The sequence below is a fragment of the Meles meles genome, chromosome 2, assembly GCF_922984935.1.
Source record: "Meles meles chromosome 2, mMelMel3.1 paternal haplotype, whole genome shotgun sequence".
Taxonomy (NCBI): Eukaryota; Metazoa; Chordata; class Mammalia; order Carnivora; family Mustelidae; genus Meles; species Meles meles.
Genome location: NC_060067.1, coordinates 100,994,062 through 101,011,219, shown reverse-complemented (window position 1 = coordinate 101,011,219; position 17,158 = coordinate 100,994,062). Strand labels below are relative to the sequence as shown.

Here is a 17,158-nt window from a genome sequence, read left to right as displayed (position 1 = left end):
GAGAGAGAGCAGGAGAGAACACGAATTGGTGGATGGGGGTGCAGAGGGAGAGGGAGAAGTAGACTCCCCATTGAGCGGGGGCTCTTTCCCAGGACTCTGGGACCCCGACCTGAACTGAAGGCAGACACACAACTAAGCCTTCCAGGTGCCCCTCAACTTCATTTTATACGTAGTTGGAAGAACTGAGGCAAAGGATTATCTTGTGTCCTTTCCTGCTGTGCTATTCTAAGTTATAAAATTAAATTAAGTGGGTAAATATAGCCCTCTAGTGGTTCTGTTACATGTTTACACTTAATTGGTAGATCTAACATTTCTCTGAAGTTAACTGATTTTGAAAAATTAACTTGAAAAGAATGAGTTTAGTAATATTACATGACATAAAGAATATGGGGGGGGAAGGTTGTAGGGATATCTTTTTTTTTTTTTAAGATTTTATATATTTATTTGACAGAAAGAGACATAGTGAGAGAGGGAATACAAGCAGGGGGAGTGGGAGAGGGAGAAGCAGTTTTCCTGCCGAGCATGGAGCCCTATGTGGAGCTCCATCCCAGTACCCTGGGATCATGACCTGAGCCGAAGGCAGACACTTAACAACTGAGCCACCCAGGTGTCCCAGGGATATCTTATTCTAACAATTTTCATGCTAGATTATAACCTGTTTCTATAACTACTTTTTGGGTTACTACAAGATCGTTCAGAATATTAGAATTGCCCTGTACTTTACAGGATGAATCCAGATTCTTTGCTGCTATATGCTGTGATTATTATTATCTGATAATTACTTGTGCATATCAAAGCATTGGCTTAATTAATGTGGGCTGTGAAGTAGATCATATATATGCATGCTATGAAATTCAGATTATTAATAAGTTAGACTTGGGTTTATTGGCCTGGAATTTATGATATGACTTTAGAGGAAGACAAGTTATAGAATGATTTTATAAATGCATATCTCCCCGTTTTTCCTTAAAAGAAAAAAGTGGGAGAAACCTCGATACTAGTGTGAATACATATTTGTATAAGCAAAGAAAAACAGAAGATATACACCCGAAAATATTACTACTTTTAAGAAAGTGAGATTTGGAAAGATGGAAGGAGATCACTTCTCTGTTTATGTCTGATTATTCAGATTCTTATGGAAAAAGAAACACAGGGAAAAACTTGAAAGGCTCAGCAGAAAGCAGGGACCTTAATCTGAAAAGTTTTAGGAGACCAAGCCAGTTCTTAATTTCAGGACTGATTTTCAGCAGCAATCAGTTAAGTCAGCTTCTGCTGATTTTGAGTTTGTTTATTGTTTGAATAGGAGGTGTGCACTTGATAATCTCCTTAGCTACAAGTCTGATGCCCCAATTGTTTAAAATGCTGTGCTTGATATTTCTCTTTATTTTGCTAATAAGCTTTTTCCTTGTCCTGGGAATTAAAATCCTTTCCTCTCCAGCCCAATTAAGTTTGTTAAGGGAGGGCCGCTATGAAAAGGCTCTTCTTTGAGGTCTTTAAGTGGAAATGATTGGTTCTGAAAATTCTTCCTTCAGTGGTTCTTAAAATTTCATAATTATTGAAGGCTCATTATGAAGGCTGTCTCAATTTCTTCCCTCCAAAATGCTAAAGAATAATTTAGACAACAGTACAGACTCTAAACAAGAAGATGGCTCGGTCTTTTCACAGACTGAACACAATATTGTTGCAGCTTACTTGATCACAGCAGGTATGAAGGTTTATTCCATTAACTGTTATTTTGTTTTGAATGGGTGAAAGAAAGCAGAGGTTTTCAGCATAAGGTTGTAGAAAAAGCATGGGTTCAGAAGTGTTTCAAGTTCCATATTGTTGGCCACTTACCCTGAGTTGGGGTGCTCATGTGGCAAATAGGAATAATAATAGTTGCCTTATTTCTTGGCTGTATAGTAAGAGAATGTAGGTGAAAGGATAGATGAAGTCATTGTTAATGGTGGCTAATGCCACAAGTTATTTTGAATCTTGATAAATAATGTAACATGAGTGAAGTGGGGCTGAGAAAAGTTTTCTATAAAATGAATAATATGTCGTCCATATATTTGGTAATAGTTTTTATTGGGGAAGAGTGTGTACCATAGCAAAAATGTATTTTTATGTCCTTTACTATTCTAATACTATTCATAGTCTTGTCTTTGGTGGTGGACTCTAGTTAAGATGAAAGGTCTTGGAAAGAAAATTAAAGTTATAAAAAGAGCAAACTCTATTGTCACTGAGGACAGAGTTTGAAAATTCAGCTCATTCCTGGAATATGCTGTATTGAGAAACTCTTGAGCTTTGAATTTCATCTTTTAGTATCTTACCTTTCCAACAGTGAGCAGGTTCCTTCAGCTTTTTGTTCTTACATTTTCTTTTCTGAAAACAGGATAAGAATAAGATAACTGTCAGGATTGTTGAGAAGAGTGAAATTAAATGACCTAAATAACATATACAGTAGGTGTTGGGCACATACTTGTTTCTTTCTCCCCATGTGTACACACTCATTGATGTATAGTGGATTAAGATAAAAGCATGTTTGTTGGAATAAAGGAATGGGAGAAATGAAATAGAAGTTGTCTAATTATCTTTTTAATGTATAGGTTGAATTATATAAATTTTATATTGAGGAGTCACTTCATTTCCAACTCTGCTCATTAATGAGTTTTAAAAGTAACTGTTAAATTGGCTTATTGTCATTTTTTGGATTGACTTATATGAAATTCTCAAATATATTCAAAAGTAGGGGGGAAAAGTATCACAAATCCTACTACAACCAGTTTATTCTTCATAGTTGCTTAGTTTCCCTATAATTCACAATTACTTCTGTGCTAGCAATTGTGGTTCTTCAGTTAGTTTTTGTAGATTTTAGTGATATGCTAACTTGTTCACTTGAATACTGCAAATATTCAGATACTGGATAAGTACTGGACAAATTCTGTTTTCTTTTTGATTTTTGTTGTAACAATATGAAAAAACAATCTGCTAATTAAAGAGAAAATCTCATTACAACTACATAGAAATACTTTATATGCAAACTTTTGGTTTAGTTTTTTGTAGATGACCAGGAAAGCTTTCTTTTTTGATCTGTTTACAAAAGTAGCATGGAAAGAAAATTTCTTGTTAAGAAATTTTTCTCTCTGGTTCCTATGCCTGTAGCAGTAACAGTAATAGGAATTTTACCACCACTACTACGACGATGATCATTACTGCCACCATCACCACTAACTACCACTATTAACTGTTATTTGAATACGTGCACTGTTCTAAATACTTAAACGTACAGAATAATTCATCCTTACACAAGGTCAGTAAGTGAATCAGTTTTATCTTCCCTGTTTATATAGACAAATAGTTTAAGTAACTTACCCAGCACACATAGATCTATTAAGGAACTATGTCAGGATTTGAACTCGGGCATTTTGATTCTAGAGCCCTCATGTAACCTCAACGGTCAGTTTTATTAAGGAATACCTTGGGTATGTGTTATTCGCAGTTTTGGTAGATAAACTGAAGGGAGCATATCTAACCTCTTTATGCTCCTGTTGAAAGATTAATTGTTCTCTAGGTCCCTAGTTTTCTTAGGTCCCCTTTTTAACAAAACCCACTTATATTTCCAAATCAAAACCAAAGCTATGAGAAGAATTTAGTTAAAGCATTTATTTCATTTGTTACTTTTACCAAGAGTTTATTAGCTTTGTTGTTTAAAATTTAATTTTCAATTTAATATTTCTCTTAGATTTTAGCTCTTACAAACTTTTACCGGCTTGAGCATGCTCCCTTTCTCCAAGTAAGGCTGGGAGGCAAGAGGACATGGTAAATTGATTATTTGAAATATATTCATTATGGATGAACTGTAAATTGAAGGGTAAAAGATACTAAGCTGCAGAGGAGGCTGTATACCAGGTAATGAAGAATCACCTAAGTCATAAAGGCGATGAGGAGTCCCTGAATGACATGATTCCATTTGCATTTTAGAAATATGCTGTATTAGTAGCCAAGAGACCACATAGGAGACCCCTGTGTGATTAAGAAGGATCCCGAGGAGCGAGAAGTGGCATTCAGGATAGAAGTAGACACATTCAAGAGCCAGAAGTTAGAACTGATGGTTGGATGTGGCAATTGAGGGAGAGGGAAAGGGAATGTCAATGAAGACAGGTTTTCTGTTTGGGGACTCCTGTGATTAGATGGTGAGCTATTCACCAGGAATACATGTGGGGAAGAAAGGGTTTGAAGAAGGAAGAGAAAATTCACTTGGTTCAGCGTGAGAGATGTCCAGTGGACACGTGGGCTTGAATTTTGAATTTCATGAGGTCAGTCTGGAAAAGAGCAGCAGATAGCCTCGGATATGTATGAAATCACAGATTATGTGGTCGATGTGAAAAGAAGGGGGTCTAAGAAGCTTGGATGATGCACATATTTAAGAAGGTGGAGATGGAGAAGGAAAGGCCAGGTATAGAGTAAGTAGGATCTACCAAGAGATTGTAAGAAAGCCAGAGGCTAAGAGGAAATTAATTTAGACCTATTAAATGATCTGTTGCTACCCATTAGAAAATACCTGCAGTTAAGAAAATAGAGCAGAGAGCTTGAGATAGCTGCCGAACGAATAGAGAAAAAGGCCAAATTGTTTAAACTCATAGCCCCTGTTAATATCTAAGGCCTTCCCCAAAGTACATTTACTTCTGGTTGTGTACTCGGTAGGCAACAACTTACCATACTATGTTTTATCTGATTTTCAAAATCGCCAATTAGTAGTTAGCTTAGAAAGATTATTCAATTCATTAAGCTTTTTGGCGTGTTTCTTGTATGCCTGCTATAGGACTTGATGCTAAAATCAGAGCCAAAGAGGGGCACTTGGCTGGCTCAGTTGATAAAGCATGTGATTCTTGATCTCAGGGTTGTGAGTTCTAGCCCTACATTGGATGTAGAGATTACTTAAAGTCTTGAGAAAGAGTCACCAAATTTGCTATCACTGTGCCTTACTTATGCTCTGCAGGAATGATAGAAATTAAGCAATACGAGTTTTAGTTGTGGTCTGTTTATTAAATAAATCTGCTATATGCCACATAGTCATAGAACACAGAAGTCATTAGGAACCTGAAATCTAAATGAGAAGGCTAGGAATACCTAAAAGTTAAATATAGCATCACATAAAATGAATAGTGTATAATACAAGCAAGTGCTTTGGGAATTTCGAGAAGGGAGAATTACTGCAGGTAGGGGAAAGCTCTAGAACAGAGCTGGGCTTGAATAGAACTTTAAAGGATGGGTAGAATTTGTATAAGTACAGGAAAAAAATAGGGTGTTCCAAGTGAGATAGGCTTTACAACAAGTCTATGTCTTTGATAAATAATTAGAATTGGATGGCTTGTTTGGCAAGTGTGGAAATTTGCTTAGAGAAGGTGAAAACAGATTGAGGCAAAACCTGGATATCAGGTTGGGACATGTGGGCTTTTATCCCACAGCCAACGGAGACTATTGAAGCTCTGAGAAGAAACGTGGCTAATTCTCTGTTGTAGCCAGCTTATTCCACCAACAGCACGGAGGGGAAAGAATAGGAATCTGGAGGATTAGCGTCACGGGATGCTAAAAGGAAGTTTCAGCTGAGCTGCCAAGATGAAATGGAAGTTCTTCCTCAGCTGGTACTTTTGTGTGTTGGTGTTTGGAATCCTTCCCTCTCTACAGTTGTTGGGGGCTGCTTACTCCCCAATTATTAGGACCTAGTATATGACCCACATCTGGCTTACAGGATATTTATGCATCCCTTGCAGCATGTAGAGGTTGTTAATTGGGCTAACACGAGTGTTGGTTCATTCAACAATACACTGCCATTCTGATGATGAAGTTCACTCATCTGTCCAGCCCATTCTATGGCATTGACAACAGTGAGTTTCTGGGCCCCCAAGGCTAAGAGTCAGATCCCAGACTGGAAACTTGACTAGGAAGGTGTCACCCGTGAGGCTTCGCAGTGTACCTAAAAGCCAGCCTAATTCCCTTTCTGAATAGTCAAACCTTGGAATGTGCCTTCTCTAGGGGGTCTGTGTTTGTGCACACTGAATGAGGTACTCAGATTTGGACACACTGAGTTTCCAGAAATATTGGAGCAGTCATATGATCTTGTACATGGGAGATCCTAGTAAATGGCAATGAGTTGAATGAAAAGGGACATGGAACTGGAGCATGGGTCAGGGCTGGAAAGTGACAGAATTGTTAGGGTAGAATTGATAGGTGAGGCTTGAGAAAGGAAACTATAGAGGAGGAAAAGCCTCAGGCCTCAGGAAGGAGGAGGAGGAAGTTAGACTGCCAAAAGAGATGGTATGGTCATACACTTACCTTAAAAATCAGCAGAGGTGGGACGCCTGGGTGGCTCAGTGGGTTAAAAATCAACAGAGGTGGTATCATGAAAGACAGGGGAGGAATTTCAAGGGCAGCATGATTAACAGTAAGGACATTAAAACTGGCCTTCAGTACTCTGTATGCAGTTGGTAGATCCTTCGTTTTAATTTAATTATTTCTATTTCACAGAAGGGCTGGGAAGATATTACAACCAATTTTAAGAACAGTTGAAGCTCCTCCAGTAAATGAACTAAAATGGATTTGCTTTGCTTTTGAGGGGGCTTAAATATTTAATTTTGATACTACTTTTAAACATTCAAATTAAACAAAGTGTGTTGTTTTTTTTTTTGTATATGTTCTCAGGTATAATAAGTATTTTCAGCAATCTAATAGTTCTGGGCATCTTCATTAAGTACAAGGAACTTCGGACACCCACAAATGCAATTATCATTAACCTGGCTGTTACTGATATAGGGGTCAGTAGCATTGGATATCCCATGTCAGCAGCTTCAGATCTGTATGGAAGTTGGAAATTTGGATATGCAGGATGCCAGGTATTGGAGGTCTTTGGAATGAAAACAAAATAAAATAGTAAAGAGATGTAAATTTAAATGTCTTAAAAAAAGAAATTCCAAGGGTTTCAAACAAATAAGATCATGTAGGGTAATAAAGTGGTCTTACAGAAAATAGCTTCTGAAGTGACTGGGAAATACATTACTTAATAAAAGAGAAATGACATTGGTAGCATTCATTATATTTTCAAAATTTCCCTTACCCAAAGGAAAAAAAAACAAAAAAAGTCAGCATTCAGCTAGAGAAGAAAAGTAAAAATCTGCATATTCAAAAAACTTGCATATTGCAAATTCAAAAAGAAATATCCTATTTTCATTGGAAACAATGAACTATCTAATGACAGTATCATACTATCTAAGTAATGTAGTTAAGCTATCCGTTTTTGTCCCCCTCTATGGACAGTCCTCCAATGGACTTGCAATTAATTATATTCGTTATTATTTTTACTGGCCAGGAAATATATTAATATTAATTCATATTAGGAGAGTAGGGAGATAAGACTTTTGGCCCAAGTTTTTAAAACAGTTTACTATTTTAAGCTATAAAATTACAGAGAATAAAATGAGAGTAATAGAATAATGAATACTCATGTATGTACCACCTGATTTTGTCAAATCTTAATGTTTCTCAGTATGTGCCTCAGGTTGTTCAGCTTTTTTAAAGATAAAAAACTTGAGGGGCACCTGCGTGGCTCAGATGGTTAAGGGACCTGCTCTTCGTTCAGCTTAGGTCATGCTCTCAGGGTCGTGAGATTGAGCCCTGTGTTGGCTCCACGTGCTCAGTGCAGATTCCAATTTATAGTCTTACCCGTCCTGCCTGTGTGGGCGCGTGTGTGCATGCATGTGTGCACACAGGCTGTCTCGCTCAGATACATAAAATCTTAAAAAAAAAAAAGATCTAAAACTTGAATAATACTGTTGAAGGCCGCTGCCTACTATCCCCAACCTTCCTTCTCTTCCATGAATGTCTTTCTATCTTAGTACATATTTACCTGCACATAAACTATACTGTCGGGACATTTCAAATTCTCTATAAAATAATATGCTGTGTACATGATGCAGTCTTCTTATATGATACCATATTTTCGAAGTTTATCCATGTTGACGGATGTAGCTGTAAGTCACTCACTTTAACTGCTCTATGACATTCCATTTTATGAACATACCCCAATGTATTTATTTTTCTGTTATTAAGCATTTACTCCCATTTGTTTTCAGTCACAAACAAAGCTTCAATAAGCATTCTTATGTCTCCTTCAATGTCTAAGAGTTTCTTTAGACATATTGCTTAGGAGAAGGATGGTTGGGTTGTAGAGAATATTCATCCTCAATTTCATCAGATGTGGCCAAATTGCTCTCCAAAATGGGTATGCCAGTTATGAGAACTTCTACTATTTCATATTCTCTCCCATGCTGGGGATTGTCAGGTTTTTAATTTTTTGTCATTTTTGGGGGTATATAGGGGTATCTTAATAATCTGCACTTCTTTGAATATGTATTGTGGTTTACATCTTGTATCATAAACATTCAGGTTTCCCCTGTGTGAACAACCCATTTTCCGTTTGTCTTTTCTTCTTGTTGAATTCTCTATCTTGTGAACACTAGTATTTTGTTGGTTATCTGCACTGCGCCTAATTTGTGGTTTGTTTTTGCACTATGTTTATAGAGTATGTTGTATAGAAGTTATACTTTAGGTCTTAAAATTTTCTTAAAAGTTTATTTTAATTAATGAAGACCTAAAACACTTTCCGTACATGGCTTTAATAAGTCAATTACAATATGACAATGGAAAATGTATTCTAAAATTATTAAAATAAAAAACATTCAATGACCTTAAAATGTACTCTAGCCATGGAATAAAAATATAAGTGTCTCTTGGGAGGGTGTGTAGAATTGTGTATTCTTTCCAACTTTGACTTTTAGATTTATGCCGGGCTGAATATCTTTTTTGGAATGGCAAGTATTGGATTACTCACTGTTGTGGCCATAGATCGATACCTGACCATCTGTAGTCCGGACACAGGTATAACCCTTCTCTTAGCTTTCTCAGCGAATCATTTCTGGCCTAAGTACTACTCAACACATATGCACTTTAAAATAAAAATGTAATGATTGGGGCACCTGTGTGGCTCAGTTGGTTAAGCATCTGCCTTCAGCTCAGATCATGATCCCAGGGATGGAGATGGAGCCTGGGATGGAACCCTGCTTGCTTCTCCCTCTCCCACTCTCCCTGCTTGTGTGCTCGCTCTGGATGCTCTGGCATCTGGCTCCTTGATTAGTGGGAAGTCTGATTCTCCTTCTGCCCCTCCCCTGCTCATGCACACTCTCTTTCTCTCTTGCAAAAATAAAATCTTCAAAAAATAAAATAAAATATAAATGTAATAAGTTGCATTAAGACTGCATAGTCACTCTTGTTTCTCTGATAATCCTTGTTCAAAAGTTTCAATGATTTCCTATGATACTTAGAATAAAATCCAAATTTCACAGCCCAAACGCCAAGGCTCCATGTGGTCTGGCCCCTGGCTATCTTTCCAGCATTGGCTGGCATCCCCTCACTTTGGGGTACTGGCCTAGGCCTTTCGCATTTCGGGATCTTTGTCAGTGCTGTTTTCCCTGGCCCTGGAGAATGCTTCTTCCTGCTTGTCCTCTGGCTGATCCTTTTTATCATTCAGGTGCCAGTTTAAATGCCTTCTTTTTTTTTTTTTTTTTTTTTTAACCTGAATGTGAATTCATGTAGAAGGTGCTGAGTGAACTAATGTGCTTTGTAAAGAATCTACGTAATAACTTTGAATAATCAGTTAAAACAAAGTGAAGATATGAATTCCATCATTGGCAAATGATGCTAATATTTCATCTGTTTGTTAATAGGAAGAAGAATGACCACCAACACTTACATCAGCATGATTCTAGGGGCCTGGCTCAATGGTCTCTTTTGGGCTTTGATGCCAATCATAGGTTGGGCTAGTTATGCCCCAGATCCTACTGGGGCTACTTGTACCATAAACTGGCGGAAGAATGATGAGTAAGAGACACATTTTCACTTTAAAATAATCAAATGCTTCTAATGTAGACCGTTTCTCATCATGTCAAATTTAAGCTCAGATCAAATGTTTTCCATACAGAGTGTGGTCAAGTGCTTCCTTGGTAGTAATGGTGTGATTCCAGCATCAAATTACGCTTGTTTGCAAGTAAAGGCCATCCAACTCCCTTGTTCCCTTAGCCTCTTCTGTCCTCTCTCTCCTGTGGCAGCCAAGTGGGTATAGACCACCCTTACGTATTGATACCTCAGGGGTAGAATCTGGAAGGGAAAAACGGAGCATTAGTGTCACTGGACAGCGTGTGGCTCTGCCGAAAGTCCGGGCGGACCCCCACTATCTTTTCAGGATGGCCAGGTGATAGAGCTGGAATAACAAGGCAGAGGCACAGTCACTCACTGTAAGGACCAGACTGCACCTTGGTGATGCTCTTCTGTATTTACCAGGGAGAAGAGGGTAACTTAGTTTGTTAAAGAAAATGAAACATGATCCAGAAAAATGGGTAGAAAATTTCTAACTCTCCAACTAAATCTAAATCTTAAACTTTCTGTAAAGGGACAATAAGAAAATATTTTAGGCTTTACAACAAGACTGTCTCTGTTACGATTGTTCAACCCTGCCTGTGAAAGCGGATGTAGACAGTGTGTAAAGAAATGTAGTTCCAGTAAAAGGTAATTTATAAAGATGACAGGCCATAGTTTGCCAGCCCCTAATCTAAATGAACCAATTAAATATCCTTCCTATGTTACTTAATAATACAGTGACTGTTGAACAGTGCCACAGTTATTTTTAATAATTGTTCCGTTTCCTTTCCCCTATTCAGCACAATAAACAAGTAGTGATTTGGTGATTCCCTTTTCTTACTTTCAGATCTTTTGTTTCTTTCACGATGACAGTTATTGCAGTAAATTTTATTGTGCCCTTGACAGTGATGTTTTACTGCTATTACCATGTCACTCGATCCATTAAATGTCGTACTACTAGTAACTGCACTGAGTACCTCAACAGAGATTGGTCAGATCAGGTAGATGTAACAAAGGTAAGACATTAGAATCCTTAATTTATGCATATGTAGTCCATATTACAATCACCTCTCTCCATCACCTGATTCTTACTCTCTGACTCTTTTTATGTTTGTCTCCATATTTCTAAATGATGTGCTTATCTGCTGTTTCAGATATTTTTGTTTGCTATTACTCTTGATTTCCTACTATGGATAATGAGAATTTATTTCTCTTACACCATCTTTCCTATTCCTCCACCCCAACCTTTCTCTCTCCTCATCTTGTCAGCATAATGTTAATAATATTTGGTTACATAATTGTACCTTATTGTAACTATCTAAATTTTGTTTGTTGCAGATCTCTTTACGGTTCTGTGATTTGTATTTTTTTTTATTTTGTTTTTCTTTTGGGGTTAATCATTTTCTTTCTCTTCCTCCTCTCAGTCCCTTCTGCTCCCTATCTTTTCCACACCCCCATAGTTTTGTTTGCTCACTGTTCTGTGTATGGGTCACTAACTCATTTCTGAACTCCCCACCAGAAGCACCAATCTCCTCTCTGTATTTTCAAATGCATTAGAGACTAATTGACTTTATCCTTCTCTTGGAACCTTCCCTCCTGCTGTGGCTCTCAAGCATCTTGCTCTACGCTGGCTCTTCTCTAAGATCACTGCCGGCATCCTCAGATCTCCTTATTGACAGCTGAGAATGCCTGTGGCCTTTCTCCTGGGTTGGATCACCTGTTTTCTGGCTTGCATATCTTCCTTTTGGGGCGGGGGTACTCGCTCTCATTTGGTGGAGCACATTCTCAAATGGATTTCTGAGATGGTTATAGGAGGTAAATTTTTAAAGATTTTGTTGTCTGAAACTGTCTTAATTCTATGATCATGTTTGACTGTTTGCCTCACATGGAATTTTAAGTAGAACAATGATTTTCAAAGAATTTTGAAGGCATTGCTCTAGGGTCCACTAGCTTCCAGTGTTGTTCTCGAAAAGGCTGATAGCATTATGGTGACTGACCCTTTGTAGTGTTCTATGTGTTCTCTCTGGAAGCTTGGAGGATCATCTCTGTGTCTCCAGTTTTCTGGAATTTCATGCTGATGTGTCGCGAGGGGCTTCTTTATTCACCCATGTTCTGGGTACTTAGTGAGTGCTTTCAATATGAAGACTCAAGACTCAAGTCTTCCCCTTCTGGGAGATTTCTTGTATTATTTCTCTGGTGATTTCCTTTCCATGGTTTTTTTTTTTTTTTTTTTTTTTTTTTTTCCTGTCCTCTTTTTCTGGAGGATTTTTTTGTTTGTTTTTTTGTTTTTGTTTTTTTTAATATTGAATCTCCTGAAAATATCTTCTAATTTTCTTATATTTTCTCTCTCATGTTGGACTTTGTTTTTGTTTCTACTTTCTGCAAGCTTTCCTCAACCATGTCCAGGTCTGGGATTGGGTAAGAAAAGTGAGGCTCAAGCCTTGGTGCGAAATTTAAACAGGCACCAAAAAAATGCAACAATCCCCCAAAAAAGTAGTTAATGTAGTATTTCTTAAAAATCAAATTTAATATTACATCAGAGAGGGAAACAAACCATAAGGGACTCCTAACTGTAGGAAATAAACTGAGATTGCTGGAGGGGAGGTAGATAGGGGGATGGGTAACTTGGGGATGGGCATTAAGGAGGGCACATGATATAATGAGCACTGAGTGTTACATGCAACTGCTGAATCACTGAACTCTACCTCTGAAACTAATACTATATGTTAATTAATTGATTTAAAATAAAAAATTTGTTTAGGAAACCCCATATTGAACAAAATATAAGATTTTGAAGACAGGGTCTGACCCTGTACTTACACAACTCACCTCATTACCCTAATGCTAGCTAACCCCATCATTCAGCCTTTCTATTGCATTTTTAAAATTCTGCTCTTTTTTAGGGTAAGGGATAAAAATGGTTATTATAGATTAAGAGAGTTAATTTCACATCCTCTACTCCTTTCCAGTTGCCTCCTCTTCTTGTTTTATGGATGTATATCTTCTTTCTGTGATAGTATTATGTACATATTTACATTTTCCTTCTGTTCATCACATATTTCTTGTTTCCCCTGAATTTCTGTACCACTTTTTTTTTTGGTGTCTTTAAAAAAAAACTTATTATTGAAGTATAGTTGACATACAATGTTACACTAGTTTCAGGTGTACAACATAGTGATTCAATTGCAGTAATTGTAGTTACCATCTGTCACCATGCAATGTTATTACAATATTGTTGATTATATTCCCTATGCTGTGTATTTTCCATCCCTATGACTTATTTATTTTATACCTGGAAGTTTGTACCACTTAACCCCCTTCCTCTATTTTGCCCATCTTCCTATATTCCTCTACTCTGGTAACCTCCAGCTCTCTGTATTTATGAGTCTATTTTCGTTTTCTGTCTGTTCATTTGTTTTGTTTCTTAGACTCCACATATAAATGAAATCATATGGTATTAATCTTTCCCTTTCTGACTTATTTCACTTAGCATAATACTCTCTTGGTCCATCCATGTTGTTACAAATGGCAAGATTTCATTTTTTTCCAGATTGAATTTACAAAGCTAGAAAGTTATTTTTTTCAGATTAGCAGATAATGACAGTGAGGGGAAAAAGCACAATGCCAGCAGCCCATAGCACAATTACTAGCTATGGGTTAGGAGTGCATTTTCATCTGCCTCTCATCAAAGCCAGCTTTTGTATTCTTCTCTAGCACACTAAAAGAAAGAGGACATTTTACATTGTTTAACGTTCTATCCATTTAACAAGCTCTAGTTATCACAGAAGACTTGAGGCACACAAACAAAGTACAATGAGGTTTGGAAAAGTTCAGATTTTCCTCTATGTCATCAACAACATAAACTTATTCAAATTCCTATTTAGATAATTATTCATGCTATTTTAAATATAGTAGCTACTTCAATATTTTAGATATCAGGTTTGCCAAATTTTGATTTATGTTACAGATGTCTGTGATAATGATACTCATGTTTCTGGTGGCATGGTCCCCTTATTCCATTGTGTGCTTATGGGCTTCTTTTGGTGACCCAAAGAAGATTCCTCCCTCAATGGCCATCATAGCTCCGCTGTTTGCAAAATCTTCTACATTCTACAATCCCTGTATTTACGTGGTTGCTAACAAAAAGTAAGTAATGTTTAAAATGCTTTTAAATTTAAGGGGCGCCTGGGTGACTCAGTGGGTTAAAGCCTCTGCCTTCAGCTTGGGTCCTGGGACCCTCCTCTCTCTCTCTGCCTGCCTCTCTGCCTACTTGTGATCTCTGTCTGTCAAATAAATAGATAAAATCTTTTTTTTTTAATAGATAAAATCTTTAAAAAATAAAATAAAATGCTTTTAAATTTTAAAAAATGGATATAGAAAGACTGCTAAAAAGATTTTTGGGGAGGTAAATGACAGAAACTCCTTTAAACTAGTGTAAATATTAAACTCATGCAACTGGAGAAGCATCTAGGCCTTTAAATGCCTTGAGCTCCAGTTCTGTGACAGTCTCTTCCCATATGGAGGGGAGAGGATTATAGCAACCCAAGACCCAAGTTCTACCAGCCATGCCTCCCCAAATTTGAGTTTCATCTCAGATGACTTTCTGGCAGAAAAGCTGCTGGAAGGTTGTTGGTGGGCTCTGCTTAGTTCTCATGGTTATCCCCTCCCCAATACATAGAATTGTTTTTCCAAAGAAAAGAGTGGTTTTATTATCAGAAAATGGACAAAGTGAGAAAGGCAAAGTTGGGCTCCACAAGTGGGTGGTATAGTTGCATATTTATTAGAAGATAATCAAATGCAAGAGAAAAACTCCATGCTAAAATAAAAGGGCTACAGGAGTGGATAGTTATTCAGGATTATAAAGAAACCTGAACTTAGCAAAGATTTCTGACTCCTCAGTGAAGCCTAGATTATTTTACTTCCTGTTACTGCTAAAAGATGGAATAAAAAATTTATTGTCCTTAAATATTTGATCAAAAAAATCTCAGTAGAGGCCAGGCAATCTCATCCTGAAATGCAAACATTTGTATTTATGCACATTTTTTGGAGAACAGCTTTAGCTACAGGTACACAGAGAAACACAAAAACTTTTAAGACCAAACAGATCACATAAGAAGCATAAAGAACCTATTTTAAATTCAGAGTCCATTGGTAGTTCTTTTGGAAAGATTAGTTGTTCTCAAGCTCCCCTTAATTTCACCTGGCCTTTGCTCAGAAGAACAAATGTGTGAAATATACATCCTTAGTTCAAGTGAATTTTAACTGACATTTGAAGTGTCATCTTAATACATACCGATTTTTTATTAAGTGTCTTCAATGCTTATAATCAATGGGGCAAAACTGGTCTTTAACTGTACCGTATACTTTATACATTCATGAATGTTCTTGACAGGAGATGTTAAAATTGGAGGCAAAAATGTATTTAGAGATGTCAGTTAGCAGTAGAGGCATCTTAGCCATGTTCGAAAATGCTTTAGAAGTTCCAAGTCATTATAGTATAATGCCAGATTTCCCCTTTCTTACTGTAGATTTCGGAAGGCAATGTTTGCCATGTTCAAATGTCAGACTCACCAAGCAACGCCCATGATGAGTATTTTACCAATGGATGTATCTCAAAATCCACTGGCTTCTGGAAGAAACTGAAGTAAGAGAAAAAGTACACAGTGTCAAAATATTTTATTTACCTTATTCCCCAGTGGTTTAGTTTTATTTTAAATATGATCCTGTTTAGATCAGATGCAGACATAGATTATTTTCTTATTAGACCCTAAATTCCCCAAGTGTAGCTCCTCATTCTTCTGTTTATGGGATGGCTATTGTAGTGATTGTTTATTTTCTTCATGTAAATTTACTGTTCATCTCCTTTGATGACTCTAGGCATGTAAGATTAAGGCCCATTCCCTTTCTCCCAATCATGGTATTCATTATACTGTATCAGTGACTTGGTAACTTGTCTAGGCTGTCCTTTAGATTAGAAGTAGCCACTATTTTAATGTTAAAATAAATTAATAATAACAATAATAATAATAGTCTTCAATAAGTAAATTACTGAAATGGATTGTTGGATGTTCCTAGGTAGATGGAAAATATTTAAGCATTTCACACTTCTAAAATTGTAATACAATTATTAACTTCTACTATTTAACAAAAATATTAAACACTGCTGCTTCTGAGTCATATTAGCTGATGCATATATATACCTTACATAGCAATGTAATCTCTGCATATTATTATGTATTCTGCATTTTTAATATACATTTTTCTGTGTATGTATTTCCATATATTTGCCACTAGGATTAATTTAATCGTGGGGGGTTTATATTTGTTCTCTTTTTTCCTATTTTGTTTGCCTGAAATTTATTTTATTGCAGCAAGAACAAAACATGGCTCTGTCCTCTTAACCAGTTTTTAAGTGTACAATTCAGTATTGGTAACTATGTGTACAGCAGATCTGTAGAACATATTGTTTTGCTTAACTGAGACTTTATGTCCATTGATAACTTGTTTACTTGTTCTTTGATGTATCCTTAGCAGGTAGATGCATTTTGCCTGGCACATAGGAGGTGCTCAATAAAAAACATTGTTGAATGTTGAATGCATTTGTAGACTCATGTATTTGTTGTTTTAAACGACCATTGTTCAAATAGTGGACATTTAAAATCTGTGGTATTGGGGCGTCCTGGGTGGGAGTGGGTTAAAGCCTCTGCCTTTGGCTCAGGTCATGATCCCAGAGTCCTGGGATCAAGCCCCACATCAGGCTCTCTGCTCAGTGGGGAGCCTGCTTCCCCGCTCTCTCTGCCTGCCTCTCTGCCTACTTGTGATCTCTTGTCTGTCAATAAATAAATAAAATCTTTTAAAAAAAATAAAATAAAATCTGTGGTATTTTATTTTAACTGAGCAAATTTTTCTGCCCTTATTGTTTCTGTGTGCATCCTATCAATTTTAAACATTTCCCATAATCTTATTTTTTACAGAATTGACTTTCTTTTGAAAGGGTTTTGGTTTAAAGATTGTTGATAGAACCACTCTACAATAACAAGATTAAATTCTATATATATGTGTGTGTTATCGGGCAGGGCTAATCAGGTACTTGATATGCCCAGATATGTATAATATATATATATATATATATATATGTGTGTTTGTATGTGTTTATAAAACCTAAATCCTTGTCAGTTGCCATGAGGATTTTCCATCTTGTGTACGT

General features: G+C 36.8%; 1 protein-coding gene across 1 annotated transcript; it reads left to right on the top strand.

Moving 5' to 3' along the window:
• The first annotated feature begins 581 nt into the window (after positions 1–581).
• On the top strand, positions 582–15,922 carry RRH (retinal pigment epithelium-derived rhodopsin homolog). Its single transcript, XM_045997488.1, has 7 exons — positions 582–1,705; positions 6,685–6,875; positions 8,817–8,916; positions 9,762–9,915; positions 10,799–10,967; positions 13,919–14,097; positions 15,480–15,922. The coding sequence occupies exons 1-7, from the start codon at positions 1,600–1,602 to the stop codon at positions 15,592–15,594; spliced, it is 1,014 nt and encodes a 337-aa protein (XP_045853444.1). The 5' UTR covers positions 582–1,599; the 3' UTR covers positions 15,595–15,922.
• Positions 15,923–17,158: the final 1,236 nt, after the last annotated feature.